This window comes from Schistocerca serialis, chromosome 3, assembly GCF_023864345.2.
Source record: "Schistocerca serialis cubense isolate TAMUIC-IGC-003099 chromosome 3, iqSchSeri2.2, whole genome shotgun sequence".
NCBI classification, from domain to species: domain Eukaryota; kingdom Metazoa; phylum Arthropoda; class Insecta; order Orthoptera; family Acrididae; genus Schistocerca; species Schistocerca serialis.
Genome location: NC_064640.1, coordinates 605,337,232 through 605,355,847, shown reverse-complemented (window position 1 = coordinate 605,355,847; position 18,616 = coordinate 605,337,232). Strand labels below are relative to the sequence as shown.

At 42.4% G+C, this 18,616-nt stretch overlaps 1 protein-coding gene across 1 annotated transcript in view; it reads right to left on the bottom strand.

The window, feature by feature from the left end:
- The window catches only part of LOC126471036 (uncharacterized), a 197,719-nt gene that overhangs the window by 12,040 nt on the left and 167,063 nt on the right, over positions 1 to 18,616 (bottom strand). Inside the window, exons 6-7 of the mRNA XM_050099102.1 lie at positions 11,747 to 11,829; positions 2,064 to 2,384 (exon numbers count right to left, since the gene is read on the bottom strand). Of these exons, the coding sequence (XP_049955059.1) occupies positions 2,064 to 2,384; positions 11,747 to 11,829 (404 nt within the window). The remainder of the gene's footprint in view (positions 1 to 2,063; positions 2,385 to 11,746; positions 11,830 to 18,616) is intronic.

The window sequence follows — 18,616 nt, the reverse complement described above, 5'->3', positions numbered from 1 at the left end:
GTGATTTAAAGGTATATAGAAAGCCTTAATCCAGATGGCCCGACGGAGATTTGAACTGCTTGGTCCCTAATACGAGGCCAGTTTCTCAACCACTTCGGCACGTTCGTGATTGTTTTGATGACATGTGATACGTTCACTCTCGTTTATATTACGCCGGTGGAACGTTAAGCCGTGTTCTTCCCTCCTTCAGATTTGTCTTACAGATATTGCTATCTTTTATTTATTCTAGAAGTCTGCTGCTTGCATTAGCTTACTGTATCTGAATGGCTTCGCATACATGGACTGTGATACTGACTTTAGGCTTTTGGAGTAGGTGGATTACTTTTCAAAGGATTCTCTAGAAATGGGCTTAGAATGTTGAATTTTATATTCTCTGCGTATTACATTGGAAAGATCTCAGTGACACGTGTGCTCATTATTTTCAGAATACAATAATACAATATTAACTACTCTATAGACTGACACAGTTCTGACAGGCTGAATCACTTATATAACGTTGGACTGATACAAAGCACTGCTGTAAAAGGAACAACCTCACGAAATTTTTCTCTGTGTATAATGGTTTACTCACATATTACATAGTTTGTACAATGTACGAGGTTTGAATGAAAAGTAATGCCTCCACTTTCGTTAATTGGGTTTGGATGGGAGTATGTTAATAAATCAAACGCAGAAATAATCCTTAGAATATGATCTCTAATTACGAATATTCACTTTTCCATATAATCACCAGCCAATTGGATACATTTCTGCCAACGATGAACAAGTTTTCTGAAGCCGTCACGGAAGAATTTGACACTCTGTCTACGCAACCACAGTCTCACAATTCTCTCAACGTCTTCATCAGAAGCATAATGATGTCCCCGCAGATCGTCTTTCATTACCGGAAACAGATGGAAGTCAGAGGGTGCTAAATCTGGACTGTGCCGTTCGGTGGTGAGATTCAGTCTCAGACGTTCTACAGGAAAACATTTCCCTTTTGCTTTCGGATCCTTGTTAGCCGTCGTTTCAGAGTTCCCTGCATTGTGATGTAATGCTCTGAATTTATTGTTGTTCCACAATCAAGGAAATCAACATGGATAGCACCATCTGCTTGTGAAACTCTGTGTTTGCTGTCACAGGCCGTCCAACTCTTTGTTTATCACGCAGGTCAGATGTTCCCGCCTCAACATCTTTAAACTTACTCGCCCAACGACGCACAGTAGTCACATCAACACAATCACCGTAAACTGCTTTCATTCTCTGATGAATCTCATTTGTGGTGACACCTTCTGCTGTCAAGAATTCAATGAATGCACGTTGCTTAAACTGCATTGACCGACCGTCTGCGCAGGGTTCCATACTTTACACTGTAACAACACAACCGTTCAATGCTAAGGCTTCCCGCCAACTGGAGCTGTAGAGAAGAGGCTACAGAACAAGCCAGTACCTGCCGCATACCAAACGCAGAAATAATCCTTAGAATGTGATATTTAATTACCAATATTCACTTTTCCACATAATCACCAGCCAATTGGATACATTTCTGCCAACGTTGAACAAGTCAGTGACACATCCAGTTACTTGACGAGTTAAAAAAGTGGCGGCATTACTTTTCAGTCAACCCTCGTACATCATGAACACTAGATCCTACGCGTTGAACAATTTTGCTGAAGGATCAGGCAGTTCTCGAAGATTCACAGTACATCACTGATATCCTGTAAGTAAGGGAACTGTAGCCGTCGACTCAGTTCTGGAATTTCTAGAACGTTTTCCAACACGGTACGACGTTTGAACAACAGGCCAATCTGTCAGCAGATCAAGTACAGTCGTTATTGTGTCAGATATTACAGTCCGAGAATGTGATTTCTACTTATTTCAGTGTACGGTGCATAAGAATCAATACTCATGCGGGTTTTGTCAGTGGCTATCATTTTGTTATGTTATTCGTACGTAATGTATTTAGATGGGGTTATTTCTGGTTGTCCACTAGTGCGTGAAAACCTCAGATTAATAAGGAAGGGAGTTCTTACGGTAATGACCCAGTGGCTCTAAACTGCCATTTCCAAAGCACGGATACTCACGTGGTGCTGCTGATTAGCTGTTGATGACGGCAGACATGCGTCACTCTGTGCACGGTACGTTGTTGAAACCACCATAAACTGCCTTTTATCCATACTTTTAGAATGCCTTCGAATGTATTTTATCTTGCTATAACGAAGTGAACTAATTTTCCCTGTGGCTTCCGCTTGCTTTTCGCTCAATTCTTTCTCATCAACACAAATCTGACGTAACTTGAATTCATTTTCCAAGTCTACGCTATCAGTAACGCTGGGTGAAATTAGTGTCTGCTCCTCACTCACCATCTTATCGTCTGAGGGCTTTTGCTTCTCAACGTTGCCAACCTATGAAAGAAAAAGCCACAACAATATAACCGACGTTCTGATGTACACTATTCAGTAGAATATAGTTCTATGTTAAAAGCTTCATATACAGCTAACACATTCGTCTGGCATTAGGAGATTATGCGGCCAGTCGAAATATTTAGCGTGGCTGCCGGTCGCTAGCATCCTTCGTTTCTCACCCACGTAGTCTTATCGGGAAAACAGAAAAACGGACAAGAAATGATTTATGGTATTATAGCAGGTACGGAGCTTGAATCATATTTCTACATTCTAGTGCCTAAAGTAACGTACTTACTGACTGCTCTTGGTGAGTTCTGACTGGCCCCTCTTGGGTGTGGCACTTCGATGTATCATTGAGATCCAATTCTTTTATGTCCTCCAATAGTTTCTTAGTGATTTCGCGAATTTGAAGTTCATCGTCAGGAATGGTTTGCTCCACATTTGGCTTTCCTTTAGATGTTATTTGATTACCAGTGATCCTAACTGGTATGTAGGAACCTCTGCTGCGATTACAATTTCTTCCAATACTATAAAAAGGCCTTCTTCTTCCTCTATCAGTTTGTGGTTCCAGACGTTTCAGCTGAACATTGCTATCTGGGCGGTATACCGAAGCCTGGAACTGAACAATACCATTACATTATTTCCTCCTATCAGTATGGTGTACTGATTCAAACTGTTATTTGAATGTTATACCTGCACGAAAAGTCAGCGTAACTGTCAGTGATTATACAGGGTGTTCATTCTAATTGAAGACATTGAAATATCTCGAAAAACTACACATCGCATCAAAAAAATGTTACAAGTCCAATTTGTTTGTCTCGGAAGGGGATATCCAATATCCAACGATACGACACTCGACCCGCCACTCCACCCCGTGCGTGGGTGGGGTGCAACTTTGAAATCTTCAATGGGAACCCCCCCCCCCCCCCCCCCCCCGTGTTTTATTGCAGATTGCGATTCTACTGAAAAATCTACAAACGTTTTGTTAGAAGAATTTTCTTCATTTCGCCACAGATGGCGCTGTAATCGGAGGAGTAGAAGTGGGCACACAATCGTAAATTATAATATGCTACTCGATAACCCTTAAGTATCCAAAGGCAAGTGAGACCCGACCTCCATGCTGCGAGGTTAGGACAGGTCAGTATGACTTCTAATTGGAAAATCCATTTGCAACGTTGTATTCCTCCGACATCATATCGAACAGGGGACGGGACTACTCGACGCGCCACTGTGGCCGTGGCTCGAGGCAAACGCTACTGTACTTTCCAATTAGAGTAAGTGTTCAAACGTAGTACCATCAACATCAATACACTTAGTGATCCGATTTCAAACGACCGTACACAAGACAGAAGCATATCTGCGGGAATGCCAATACAGGCGTCTGATGTTGTCGACTATGTCTTCACGGCTTGTTGGCACTTGCTGGTACACCTTATCTTTTAAACATCCTCATAGTAGGAAATCCGGCGACGTCAAATCCGGCGACCTAGCGGGCCAATTAATAGGGCAACCTCTGCCGATCCACAGGCTAGTATAAACACGGTCTAATACCTCGCGTGCTTCAATTGCACAATGCGATGACCAGCCATCGTCCTGAAACCACATACGTTGTCGAACATCCAGGGCAACGTCCTGAAGTAGTATCTGTAGTTCCTGTTCCAAAAACTTTCGATATTTGCGTCCATTCAACGTGCCATTGATAAAATACGGACCAATGAGTTTCACAACTTTTATCAGCCACCCTGGTGGCGCTGTGGTCGAAGTGACTGGCTTCTGATCATTCGTATGAGATGGATCCGGGTTCGAATCCCAGTGAGGAATGGATGCTGTGTTTGTCTATAGACATTGGCTCTTTCGCTTCCATGGACGCAGTGGTCCTAAATTTGTTTCAGTTTCGGAATCAGTAGCGCCTGCTTTAGTTTCGAGGTAGGTAGACGCAATGTGTTTGCTTTCGTCACGGTAAATAAAGACTTACTACGTAACTGTTTCATATGCTTTTGAAAAGAATTCGGTAGTTTAATTTTTCATTTTTCTCTTCATTTGCTCAATCTTTTCGGTGTTTGATTTGAAATTAATTTTTTCCGCCCTTCGCCGCTCTTAGAATTCTGCCGCCCTAAGCGGCCGCTTAGTCTTGCCTAATGGTATAAACGACCCTGCATGTAATGCAAATAAAGTGGAACCTAACATAGTGAGCATAATTCGTTCCAGAATCTTACTCGTAGTGCGAAGCACTCCTTAAGCTATCCATTTCATCCCACATAAATTAATGTAAAATACGATAATGCGTTCCACGCAGAAAAAGTACTAAAAACTGTATCTTATTCATGCCATTTATTAAAAAAATTATTCATACAATATTATGTACTTTATTATTCACGATACATGACTAATTCTGTTTTAGTAGGAAGCTATCTATAGTCATTTGTTTCCACCGACACTTCAACAATTGGCGGAGAAATACGGTACAGCATTGTTGTCAAATAAATTTGCAGCGTGCGTAGCCACTGCTTTATTGGGGTGATTATTTTCAATGTACGATACAACTGATTCTTAGGCTTTCAGCATTTCTCTTATTGTGCCAGGAGATTGATGTTTTGCTGTTACCGCCTCCTCCTCCTTCTTCTTCTCTGAAGGACGCCTCTCCACAACTTACTACTGTTATACACTCTGCAACTCCATAAGCTCTTCGGTGGTCATATCATGGCTGTGAGCTTCCACAAGCTCATAGATATAATTGTTATCCACTTCTAGTCCCATGCTCTTGGTCAAAGACACAATCTCGTTGACTATAGAGTCCACAGGTACAGACTCAAATGCCTCAGAGTCACATTCGTCAATGCACCCCGGCCAAAGCTTCTTCCAAGCAAAGTGAGGGTTCTCATGATAATCCCTTCCCACGCCTTTTCGATTATCTTGACGCAGGCAACGATGTTGCAGTGATATTTCCAAAACTCTCTGAGAGTGAGATTGATAGCTTCGGTCAGCTCAAAGCAACACTCGGTGAGTGGTTTAGTGTAGAGCTTCTTTAAGTTAGAAGCAATCTGCTGGTCCGTAGGCTGGAGCAACGGAGTGGTGCTGGAAGGCAAAAACTGGATCTTGATGAACTGAAATTCTTCAAGGAGGTAGTCCCGTAGGCCTGGATAATGGGCAGGAGCGTTATCCACAACAAGCAAGACATGGAGTGGCAGATTCATCTCAAGCAAATATTTTTTCACCTAAGGACCAAACACTTCATTGATCCAATCACAAAAAAAAATAAATCATATGTCACCCAAGCCTTATTGTTGTGCCTCCACATCACATTTAACCTGCTCTTCTGGACTTTACACTACTTGAACGCTCGTGGAGTTTCTGAATGGTAAACAAGCAGCGGCTTAATTTTCAAATCGCCACATACATTGGTACAGAATAGCAGTGTGACACGGTCTGTCATTGGCTTGTGACCGGGCAATGCATCCTCCTCTGGTATTATAAAGGTACGCTTCGGCAACTTTTTCCAGAACAGACCCGTGTCGTCACAATTAAAAACCTGTTGCGGCAGATAACGCTCAGGATCTACGAGCATCTTGAAGTTACTGATGAAGTTGTCTGCTACCTTTGTGTCGGAGCTGGCTGCTTCGCCGTGCCACGCAACGCTGTGGATGCCGCTTCCTCTCTTAAGCTTCTCGAACCACCCACGGCTTCCTTTAAACACTTCTTCGGCCGCTGATGATCCTGCCGTCTTCTTAACGAGGTTGCCGAAAACCATTCTCGCCTTCTCACAAATGATGTTCTCGTTAATAGTGTCGCCTTGTAATTGCTTTTCTTTTATACATACAAGGAGAAACTTTTTGACATCGTCCACAATGCGAAACCGTAGTTTAGATATTCCTGTCACTCCGTTTGAAGCATCTATCTCCTTAATCTTGTCCTTGTTCTTGAGGATAGTGCAAGTAGTTGATGTAGACCGATTGCATGTGCGCGCTTAAATCGGCAACGCTCACACCGCGATAGAGTTTTACAGTGATTTTACGTGTCATTTATGTCATTTTTTCCTCTTATGGTCATATTCTTGCTGTTTAATCATCTGGGACATTTCTACGAAGGTTATTAAAATTTGCACACAAAAGAACACTGTGTGAAAACAAGTTTAGAAAAAAATTTGCCATCACAAGCTGCACTAAAATGGTAGCAGAAAGAGCGCTAAATCCGAACTGCAGTACGTACTAAAGACATTGTTCATAAGGCGGTACCGACAGCGAAAAGTGTTCATGTTGTCGAACGTTTCCCCCGCCGCGAGCGAACGATTGGTGACGTCACACTAAATCGTCGCTAATCGTTATGTGAAACATTGCTCATTAAGCGAGTCATTTTTTATACTTTGTTTTGATCGTTATGTGAATCTGGTGTTATGGGAGGTGCTCGTTAAGCAAGGTTCCACTGTACAGGGAAATCAAAATGAATGTACGTATTACGAAATATCACGTTGTCAAAACAGTCCATCGCTGCGCCACGGCACGGGTATTGGAGAAACGAATACATTGTATAGTTTAAATTCATTGCCGCTATATGTCAGTTCTCTTCTGTTTACTTGGTTACTGTCACATGTTGCAAAATGGCTACTCCGCAGTAGGAATCATTTTGTGTTCTCGAGTTTGTGAAGTGTAATTCCGTGATTACAGTGCAAAGACGTTTCAGATTGAGCTACGAAACTGATCCTCTGAGTTGATGGAGCATTCGCAGCTGGTATGGACAGTTTGTAGACACAGGGTGTGTATGTAAAGGAAAGAGTCCTGGCTGCACTCGTGTTTCCGATGAAAATGTCGCACGAACGCAAACTGCTTTCCAACGTCGGTCTGCAAAATCGGTTCGTTGTTCCAATCGGCAGTTACAATTGACTATAACAATTTGGCATGTTTTGAGTCGTCGGTTGGTTATGGAGCCGTACAAGTTGCAGCTGTTACCAGTTCTACGTCATGATGGAAAACACAAACGTGTGGCATTTTCTGACGAACTTGAGAATTGACATTGATAACACTTTCGCACAACGCGTAGTGTTCAGCGATAAAGCGACTTTCCACCTTAGTTGGAAAGTAAAGAAACACAGTTTTCGAATTTGGGCCTATACAACACGCACGCACACACCGAACATGTCCGGGATTCGCCAAAGTCAGTGTATTTTGTGCTATATCCCAGCCATCTGCTTGTGGTCCATTCTTCTTTGATGGAAACACGGTTAACGATTAGGAATGTCTCGCTATGTTACGAAAGTTCCCGAAGTTGAACGAGGACAGCTTCATTTTTCAACAAGACGGGGAAACCCCTCACTGGGGTCGCCAAGTCCGTGAATATCTGAATGAAACTTTACCGGGCCGTTGGATTGGTCATCGGACAGTGTTAGCTGGCCTCTACGGTCACCAGATTTGAAGCTCTGTGACTTCATCCTTTGGGGTTTCATTAACACACTTTATGCACCAACACTATCACAGAACCTAGAAGAGATGAAGAACCGGATCCGTGACAGTGGACATGCTTACCCGTGCATGGGAGGAATTCTAGTATCGATTTGATACTGTTCGCGTCTTCGGTGAAGGACATATTGAACGTCCGTACTCTAAACTTGAGAGATTCGTAAACGTGTGTCCCAAGTTTTGTAGTTGTATGTCTTACAGTTTAATAAATATATGCATTATAAATACGTATATTCTTTTTGAAACACCTTGTTGTATGTCAGGAAAAGAGAAATGTATCTTAAAAAATATCGCTACTGACATTATATTCTCTTATACTGACAGCAAAGTCCATGAAGGTTATCTCCTCTCTCTCTGTCTCTCTCTTCTCTTCATGATTATCACCAGCATCATAATCTTTTTCTTGTTACGTTGTAGACTTCTTTCATCCATTTCTATTCGCAAAAGACGAATGCACGAGATGGCAGGACGTTGATGGCATATGAACGTGATCAATTCGGCACCCCATGGTTCAGAGAGTACTACATACAATTGCAATGACTGACAGTCGATGATTTCTCTCCAGAAACTTTCAGTCAGTATTGAGAACTGGGTAGAATCGTGACATATGGGTTTTCGTCGAATCACCAACGCCATTTACTGATGTTGTTGGTGGTGTCAACAGTCTCTTCACCATTTCCTTGACAGTTTCTAAGAGCAAAAACCAACACGTATGCAAAACCGGCCCGCTTATCATATGAGCGCATGAAACTACTGTAAAACGTCTTCTCTCTCATACCAGTCTTACTCTTCTGGACACTCAGACATATTCTGTCTACAGGAGTTGCACGATACTCGCGAATTTTATTAAAATATGAATAAAAGCTTCCCTTCTGCTAATGCACGGTAAGCAAACTATGATCGGATACCATCACAAGCAACAAAGGCACGTATAGCAACCAAATAGCAACTTAGCTCGTGCAAAGGTATTCGGAAACGTAAGAGACACGTGTATCAAAGCGGAGGTAGATCGAAACCGAAATTTGGTTGAAGTTTTAATACATGTTTACAGAATTTGCAGCTCGCAATTCGCTATACTGGCAATTTGAAATCACTTACTGTTCTAATTGAAAGACTTATGTGTTGAGAAATCGCAGTAGTAGTCGAAAGAAAGGTAATTAGCGAAAATAAACAAGTAATAGAGGTGTAAAAATGAGAGAGGTGTAAGAATGTAACAGAATCTTGTAATATCCTTCGCTGAAGTTGTAATACTCACTGGCCATTTCTTCTCGAAAAAAACTCGAACGATGTCGCGGAGTAAAAGCTCAGTAGATTGGTTTTGCTCGTCGACTGTAATCATCTGTTTCACGTTGCTCGGAGGAGCCTGCTGTTCCTTTTTGGGAACTGCACTTACAACTACAGGACGGGTATACCTCACAACTACAGGAGGGGTGTACCTCTGTGGACCTTGTGTATCCATTCCATGTCTTTCGTTAACAGTTGTTTTTTCAGGATGCTCAGTGTTGACGATTATCTTCTTTTGCTGGCCAGTAATCTGTACTACTTTAGAGACCATCTGCAAAATAAATCTTCTGGTGATTAATGGTAGTATTATATAAGGCGCGATCAAACAGTTTCCGTTCTGAGGACATAGAGTCCAGAATCGGCATGCAAATCAGGCAAAAACGCCGTGACCACTGATGCAATCATCCTACCGAGGCACCAGGTTGAAGATACCCGTGTGGTAAAACACCGTAACCTGTTGCTTGAAGAAGTTCGTAATTGCATGGTGCACATCATCGTACGACAGGAATCGTCGACCCTTCGAGACCTGTTTTAGGGTAGCGAAGGCGTGATAATCGCAGGGGGAGAGATGAGGACTATAGGTCGGCTGTTTGAGTGTCTCCCACTCGAGTTGGCGTAACCTACGTTACGACAATTTGCGGTATGGGGACCAACTGGCGTCAAATCGCAACCAGCACGGAGCTTGGCACACCATTCCACAACGATGGTTTGCGACAGACATGCTGCCGCATACGTATTCTTCATTCTCCAGTGGGTCTTACCAGTGTTTGTCGTTTGGCAATCAAGAAAAGAAAAACGGCACATTTATCCTGTTTCGACGGATTTGGCAATAACGTCGCCATAGTTTAGGTTTCCGCATTTTACGCACGCACGCCGGAAAGATAGGAATGCTCCAATAATCCCTTGTCTGCATGTCGGTGCTTTTCTCTCCGTATCGAACTTGCGCTACCTTGCATATACGCTGCAGCAACGCCCTCATACGGGAACTTTTTTGATCGCCCTTTACACATTGCACAGTATTTTATTGGAAAACTACATCGTTAATACGCAGGCACTTCAGAAAGTAAGTTACAAGTGTCGTCCGACATTAAGACCATTACGCAACAAAAATGGCTCATTACCTGAAGAGAGTACTTGTTCCGAATAATCTGTAGACACAGTTCTGCTGCGATACGGATAACAGGTGCACCGCAGTGTGAGACTGAAATGGCGTAGCAACTGGAAACGTGAAATTGTGGCAGTATGTGAACCAAATGCAATGTCGCGTTCAGCCGAAGTGAAGTGGCACCAATAATTTGACCACGATGACGCAGACATGAGTGATTCTAATCGGGAGGTCCATATCCCACACCATACGATTTCTATCTCTTCCCCAAGCTGAAAGAACATCTGGGGAAAAAGATTTTCCGGCGATAAGGACGTTCACACTGCGTTCTTCAGTTGCTGCGTGACGAAGGAGCGGATTTCTATGATCGAGGAATTGGACGATTCGTAAAGGGCTCCGACTGTTCTTTACAGAGTCTTGGTGACTATACTGAAAAACAGTGTCACGTATCTGTGTCACTTTGAAGCATACTGCAGCATCCGATAAAACACACTTCCCCTGATATAATAATGTGTAACATACTTTTTGAAGTGCCATCGTAATATTCAGTTACTGCCACAAACAAATGAGGTAACCTATCATCAATTTTTAACTTATTTCAATTTTATAACACCATTTTACAATGTAAGATCTGACAATGTAACACACGACAAAAAACAGCTATTACTTCATTGTTCCAAGTTCCAAGCATTTCATTCTTCACGAGCTCGTTAAAATACATATCAGATATTGTTCAGAGAAAAGCAGTGAGCGAAAACTGAGTTCTACAGAAAATGAAAGCAATATATAAACAGATAAAACTCTCTGAGTATAAGGAAGGATGCTTTACATGACATTATTAACCAAAAGAAATTTCTAAATAAAGTGTATAAATCGATGTGAGCTGGCAGGGCCCAGAATGTACACACTGGTCGGTTGCTGTCCCTAGTAGATGGTTGCTGTCGGTTGTACCTTCCATTGCTCTTTAAATACAAAAGAAAGGTTTCAAGATAAATTATTAACTGACGGAGGTCTCTAAGAACAATGTATGTATAAACGTGAAGTGACACATTCAAAATGTACTCACAGGTTCGTTGTTTTCCCTCTTCGCCGGTGGTTGTTGATCGTCATTCTTCGAGTTCTTTAAACATAAAAATAAACGTTTTAATCGACAATATTATCTGTCAGAAATCCAATAAAGATCACAGTTTCACTAGCGCTCCAGCCACAGGAACAGCTCAGCAACAGTACTGCGATTGTACTGACTGTGTTAGTAATACATTTATTGTTGAATAGCTGATCGTTGTTAAAGACAGGTAAGGACTCCGCCTGTTGTGTAGGAATGCAGGGGAAATTGTTCACTGCCTATAAATAGTTGGAAGCTGCGTTGGCCACAATGGACGACGTCAGGGCGCTGCCCTGCGTTGCGGTGGCACTGAGGGCACCAACAACGGACGATGAGCACCTCCGATGTCTGGCATCGCCTGTGGATCCTGATGTCGCGGCGCCTTCCGGTACGACTTACCTATTCAGTTCACACTTACCTGAACAGTCAACAGTGGCGGGTTGGCGTATCTCTGGGCAGAATCCAAATGTTGATACTGAGGGTTCGGCTGTCCCATTGCGCCTTAAAAACAGATTTACCGTTGTTAAAAGCAAATCCGATCCCCCATGTGACGCCTCATCTGTTGGGGTTGGGATCATTCTCGTTGAAAGGCCTAGACAAGCGCAGAAGGTCAGTTTTCTGGTCATTTACAGTTCCGAAAGCTAGGCAATCGTAAAACTCTTCGGCGAAATGGCAAGCAAGTTGCAAAGAAACGCCAGTAATCAGTATGCTGTCTGAGGTGCAGAGGAGTCTCTACCAGCTGCCAATCTTGTTTCATGTAGACAAGAGCGGAACATGTCGCCTGGGTTCACAGGCCATTCTCTCTTCCTACAGGTGCCAGCGGCTGAACTGGTGGAGAGAGATAGCTTCTCACACAGGGTGGAAGCTGAGATTGCGTTTTGCAGCATCGATTCCTGAACCGACCTGTGGTATGGAGCGGAGTGGAGCGTCTGACCATTCTGTGAAGATGCTGGGTGCGGTTTTCTGGACCTTTTGCCATAGGGTGGAGAACTGAAGGATCCTCTGCATCGTGCACTCCACCCAGGAAGCGGCTTCTAGGTTGACAGAGTGCATTTGGCGAGCACGTGTGGGGTATTTAGGGTAGACAAATCCCTCCCCAGGTGCAGTTAATTACGTACTGCAATCGGAGAGGGGAGAATATTGCCCCACTAATTCACCTGTATCTATAATCCGCAAACCACGTTGCGGGGTAGAAAATGCTTTTTGTATCAATATCATTTCCACGTTTCCTGTGGGTAGAACAGCTGTCGATAAACTTCCGGATGAGCTCTAATTCCTCAAATTTCTCGTTAAGGTCATTTCATGTAAAATATGTGGGAGAAGTAATATGTTGCTCGACTCTTTTTCGAACGCACGCTATCGGAATTTCAAGACTAGTCCTCTTCGTGATAAACATCTCTCGTATAGCGACTACCATTGGAGTTTGTGGGACATCTTGCGCTTACTAAACCAAGCGTGCCGTTCTTTGTTGGAGTTTCTGTTAATCTTGCTTGTTAAGGGTCACAAATTGATGAGCAATAATCAAGAATCGGTCGAACAGGGTTTTTGTAAGCCACTTCTTTCGTGGATGATATGCATTTCTTAAGATTCTTCCAATGAATCACAGCCTGACATCTGCTTTTTCGGTAATTAATGTTATGTAGTCATTCCACTTTAGATCAGTCCAGAGGGTTACTCCTAGGTACTTTACGGTTGTTATTGTCGTCAGTGATTTTTATCCAAAAGCGTAATCAAATAGTAATGAGTTTCTAAGCATATTTACGCACGATGTGATACATTTATTTACAGGTGTTGGAACTTTAATAGCGGCAACTATTTATTTACAGCTCGTACAAAATAGATACATGTTTGAAAGTTTTACTGACCTTCAAAGTAGTCACCAGAATTGTGCATAACCCGTTACCAGCGATGTGGATGTCGTAGAATACTCTTAGCAGCAGTTCTGAAGCGAATGCCGTGAAGTGTTTCCTTCGGTTTAGAAATCGAGTTGAACTCACGAGGGCTTAAGCCAGGGGAGTGCAGTAGGTGGTATAGCACTTAGCAGCCCAATCAGTCAAAGAAACCAGTAATAGCTTGCACTATACGTGCTTGAGCATTGTCCTGAAAAATGATGGTCAGGTCCTGCAGAAAGTGTCATCACTTCTATATCTAAGCTGGTCGTAGGTTGTGTTACAAAAATGAACAGCATAGAGACAGAAGTGATGACACTTTCTGCAGGACCCGACCATAATTTTGTAGGACAATGCTCAAGCACGTATAGTGCAAGCTATTACTGGTTTCTTTGACTGATTGGGCTGCTAAGTGCTATACCACCTACTGCACTCCCCTGGCTTAAGCCCTCGTGAGTTCAACTCGATTTCTAAACCGAAGGAAACACTTCACGGCATTCGCTTCAGAACTGCTGCTAAGAGTATTCTACGACATCCACATCGCTGGCAACGGGTTATGCACAATTCTGGTGACTACTTTGAAGGTCAGTAAAACTTTCAAACATGTATCTATTTTGCACGAACTGTAAATAAATAGTTGCCACTATTAAAGTTCTAACCCTCGTACATTCAGGTTCAACTATTAGTTCCTACACCAGGACCTTTCATCGTTCTTCCTCCATTTCGCTTTAGTTTTCTGGCGTTGTAATCTTCCTATTAACAACAGCATCGTCTGCAGAATGTGTGATAGAGCTTCCGCCGTTATACACTAATCACTTACATGTATAGTAAACCGTAATGGTCCTATAACACTCCTATGGGGTACTCCAGAGATTACCTTTACATCTGTGGATATACTCCAGCTAAGGTTAAAGTACTGAGTTTTATCCCATAGAAACCTCCCCTCCATGAACCATGGACCTTGCCGTTGGTGGGGAGGCTTGCGTGCCTCAGCGATACAGATGGCCGTACCGTAGGTGCAACGACAATGGAGGGGTATCTGTTGAGAGGCCAGACAAACATGTGGTTCCTGAAGAGGGGCAGCAGCCTTTTCAGTAGTTGCAGGTGCAACAGTCCGGATGATTGACTGATGTAGCCTTGCAACACTAACCAAAACTGCCTTGCTTTACTGCGAACGGCTGAAAGCAAGGGGAAACTACAGCCATAATATTTCCCGAGGGCATGCAGCTTTACTGTATGGTTAAATGATGATGGCGTCCTCTTGGGTAAAATATTCCGGAGGTAAAATAGTCCCCCATTCGGATCTCCGGGCGGGGACTACTCAAGAGGACGTCGTTATCAGGAGAAAGAAAACTGGTATTCTACGGATCGGAGCGTAGAATGTCAGATCCGTTAATCGGGCAGGAAGGTTAGAAAATTTAAAAAGGGGAATGGATAGGTTAAAGTTAGATATAGTGGGAATTAGTGAAGTTCGGTGGCAGCAGGAACAAGACTTTTGGTCAGGTGAATACGGGGTTATAAATACAAAATCAAATAGTGGTAATGCAGGAGTTGGTTTAATAATGAATAAAAAAATAGGAGTGCGGGTAAGCTACTACCAACAGCATAGTGAACGCATTATTGTGGTCATGATAGACACGAAGCCCATGCCTACTACAGTAGTAGAAGTTTATATGCCAACTAGCTCTGCAGATGATGAAATGTATGATGAGATAAAAGAAAATATTCAGGTAGTGAAGGGAGACGAAAATTTAATAGTCATGGGTGACTTGAATTCGAGAGTAGGAAAAGGGAGAGAAGGAAACATAGTAGGTGAATATGGATTGGGGGTAAGAAATGAAAGAGGAAGCCATTTGGTAGAACTTTGCACAGAGCATAACTTAATCATAGCTAACACTTGGTTGAAGAATCATAAAAGAATATTGTATACATGGAAGAATCCTGGAGATACTAGAAGGTATCAGATAGATTATATACTGGTAAGACAGAGATTTAGGAACCAGGTTTTAGATTGTCAGACATTTCCAGGGGCAGATGTGGACTCTGACCACAATCTATTGGTTATGAACTGTAGATTAAAACTGAAGAAACTGCAAAAAGGTGGGAATTTAAGGGGATGGGACCTGGATAAACTGACTAAACCAGAGGTTGTACAGGGTTTCAGGGAGAGCATAAGGGAACAATTGACAAGAATGGGGGAAATAAATACAGTAGAAGAAGAATGGGTAGCTCTGAGGGATGAAGTAGTGAAGGCAGCAGAGGATCAAGTAGGTAAAAAGACGAGGGCTAATAGAAATCCTTGGGTAACGGAAGAAATATTAAATTTAATTGATGAAAGGAGAAAATATAAAAATGCAGTAACTGAAGCAGGCAAAAAGGAATACAAACGTCTCAAAAATGAGATCGACAGGAAGTGCAAAATGGCAAAGAAGGGATGGCTAGAGGACAAATGTAAGGATGTAGAGGCTTATCTCACTAGGGGTAAGATACATACTGCCTATAGGAAAATTAAAGAAACCTTTGGAGAAAAGAGAGCCACTTGTATGAATATCAAGAGCTCAGATGGAAACCCAGTTCTAAGCAAAGAAGGGAAAGCGGAAATGTGGAAGGAGTATATAGAGGGTCTATACAAGGGTGACGTACTTGAGGACAATATTATGGAAATGGAAGAGGATGTAGATGAATATGAAATGGGAGATACGATACTGCGTGAAGAGTTTGACAGAGCACTGAAAGACCTAAGTCGAAACAAGGCCCCGGGAGTAGACAACATTCCATTAGAACTACGGACGGCCTTGGGAGAGCCAGTCCTGACAAAACTCTACCATCTGGTGAGCAAGATGTATGAGACAGGCGAAATACCCTCAGACTTCAAGAAAAATATAATAATTCCAATTCCAAAGAAAGCAGGTGTTGACAGATGTGAAAATTACCGAACTATCAATTTAATAAGTCACAGCTGCAAAATACTAACACGAATTCTTTACAGACGAATGGAAAAACTGGTAGAAGCCGACCTCGGCGAGGATCAGTTAGGATTCCGTAGAAATGTTGGAACAAATGAGACAATACTGACCTTACAACTTATCTTAGAAGAAAGATTAAGGAAAGGGAAACCTACGTTTCTAGCATTTGTAGACTTAGAGAAAGCTTTTGACAATGTTGACTGGAATACTCTCTTTCAAATTCTGAAGGTGGCAGGAATAAACTACAGGGAGCGAAAGGCTATTTACAATTTGTACAGAAACCAGATGGCGGTTATAAGAGTCGAGGGGCATGCAAGGGAAGCAGTCATTGGGAAGGGAGTGAGACAGGGTTGTAGCCTCTCCCCGATGTTATTCAATCTGTATATTGAGCAAGCAGTAAAGGAAACAAAAGAAAAATTCGAAGTAGGTATTAAAATCCATGGAGATGAAATAAAAACTTTGAGGTTCGCCGATGACATTGTAATTCTGTCAGAGACAGCAAAGGACTTGGAAGAGCAGCTGAACGGAATGGACAGTGTCTTGAAAGGAGAATATAAGATGAACATCAACAAAAGCAAAACGAGGATAATGGAATGTAGTCGAATTAAGTCGGGTGATGCTGAGGGAATTAGATTAGGAAATGAGACACTTAAAGTAGTAAAGGAGTTTTTCTATTTGGGTAGAAAAATAACTGATGATAGTCGAAGTAGAGAGGATATAAAATGTAGACTGGCAATGGCAAGGAAAGCGTTTCTGAAGAAGAGAAATTTGTTAACATCGAGTGTAGATTTAAGTGTCAGGAAGTCGTTTCTGAAAGTCTTTGCATGGAGTGTAGCCATGTATGGAAGTGAAACATGGACGATAAATAGTTTGGACAAGAAGAGAATAGAAGCTTTCGAAATGTGGTGCTACAGAAGAATGCTGAAGATTAGATGGGTAGATCACATAACTAATGAGGAGGTACTGAACAGAATTGGGGAGAAGAGGAGTTTGTGGCACAACTTGACAAGAAGAAGGGACCGGTTGGTAGGACATGTTCTGAGGCATCGGAGGGCAGCGTGGAGGGTAAAAATCGTAGAGGGAGACCAAGAGATGAATACACTAAGCAGATTCAGAAAGATGTAGGTTGCAGTAAGTACTGGGAGATGAAGAAGGTTGCACAGGATAGAGTAGCATGGAGAGCTGCATCAAACCAGTCTCAGGACTGAAGACCACAACAACAACCCGTAGATAGTCCTAAATCCAGACAGAAATCTGGCAGACTCTCGGTAAGCTCGTATTACGTTCACTGAACGACAGGGAGGAATTGTATGGAATACCTTCTGGCAGTCGAACAACACGACATCAGTCTATACTCCTTTGTTTTCAGCGCTCTAGATATCATGCCTTTGCGAAGAGCTCTGTTTACGGGATCCATGTTGATTTTTACAGAAGAGATTTTCGCTCTCCGGAAGCGTCATAATACGTGAGTACAAACATATTCCACAATTTTACAACCGATGAACGTCTGCCAACATAAGTTCGACGACCCTTCTTGAAAATGGTGATGGCATGTGATTTTTGTCAATCGCTTCGTCCCAGTCATTGTTCCAGCGATCTACACTACTGCTTCAAAGGGAGCAAGTTGTTTGGCGGCGCAATCTCCATCGAATGTCACAGGTATTTCAATCGGTCCTATTGCCTTTCCATAACGGAGCGATTTTAATTTTTGTATTCACTAATCCCAATGTCTACCATTTCGGCGTTCGTGCGATGATTGAATGGAGGAACCGAATCATAATCTTCTGCGGTGCAGCAGTTTCGATACTATAAATTCAGCATTTCTGCCTTCTCTCTGCCATCTTCCGTTTCGGTGCCCCCATGGTCGCTGAGTGACTATATAGATGATCTAGTTCCGTTTACTTACTTTAACAGGACCAAAACTTTTTTGGGACTTCTAGTCAGATTTGCTGTCAAAATATTACTTTGGAAATCATTTAAGGCTTCTCTCATTACCCTTCATACTCATTTTTTAAATGTAAAATAGAGTTTGACCTCGCTTAAGTCTGTGATGAAGCTCTCTTTGCTTTCGTAACAACTTTCTAACACGGCTATCGTACCACGGTGGGCCTTTAACATTCCTCACAACCTTGTCCAGCATGTACTAGACTATGACATATTGTACAGTTCTCCTGAATTTCGTCCTCAGAGCTGAATATTTGATGTTGACTGCTCAGATATTTGGCAGTTTTTTTCCTATCACTATGGCTAAGTAAACAAAAATTCCTACCCGTCTTAACACTCGTTGTAAAATCTGCAGTCGATAACGCTATAACAACCGTATGATCACACGTGTCCTTCTCTGCATGAATTGATTCTAAAAGCTCTGAAGTGAATGAATTTCAGCCCTGCACTACTTTACAAGATGTGTTTAACTAGAATGAACAGTCACGT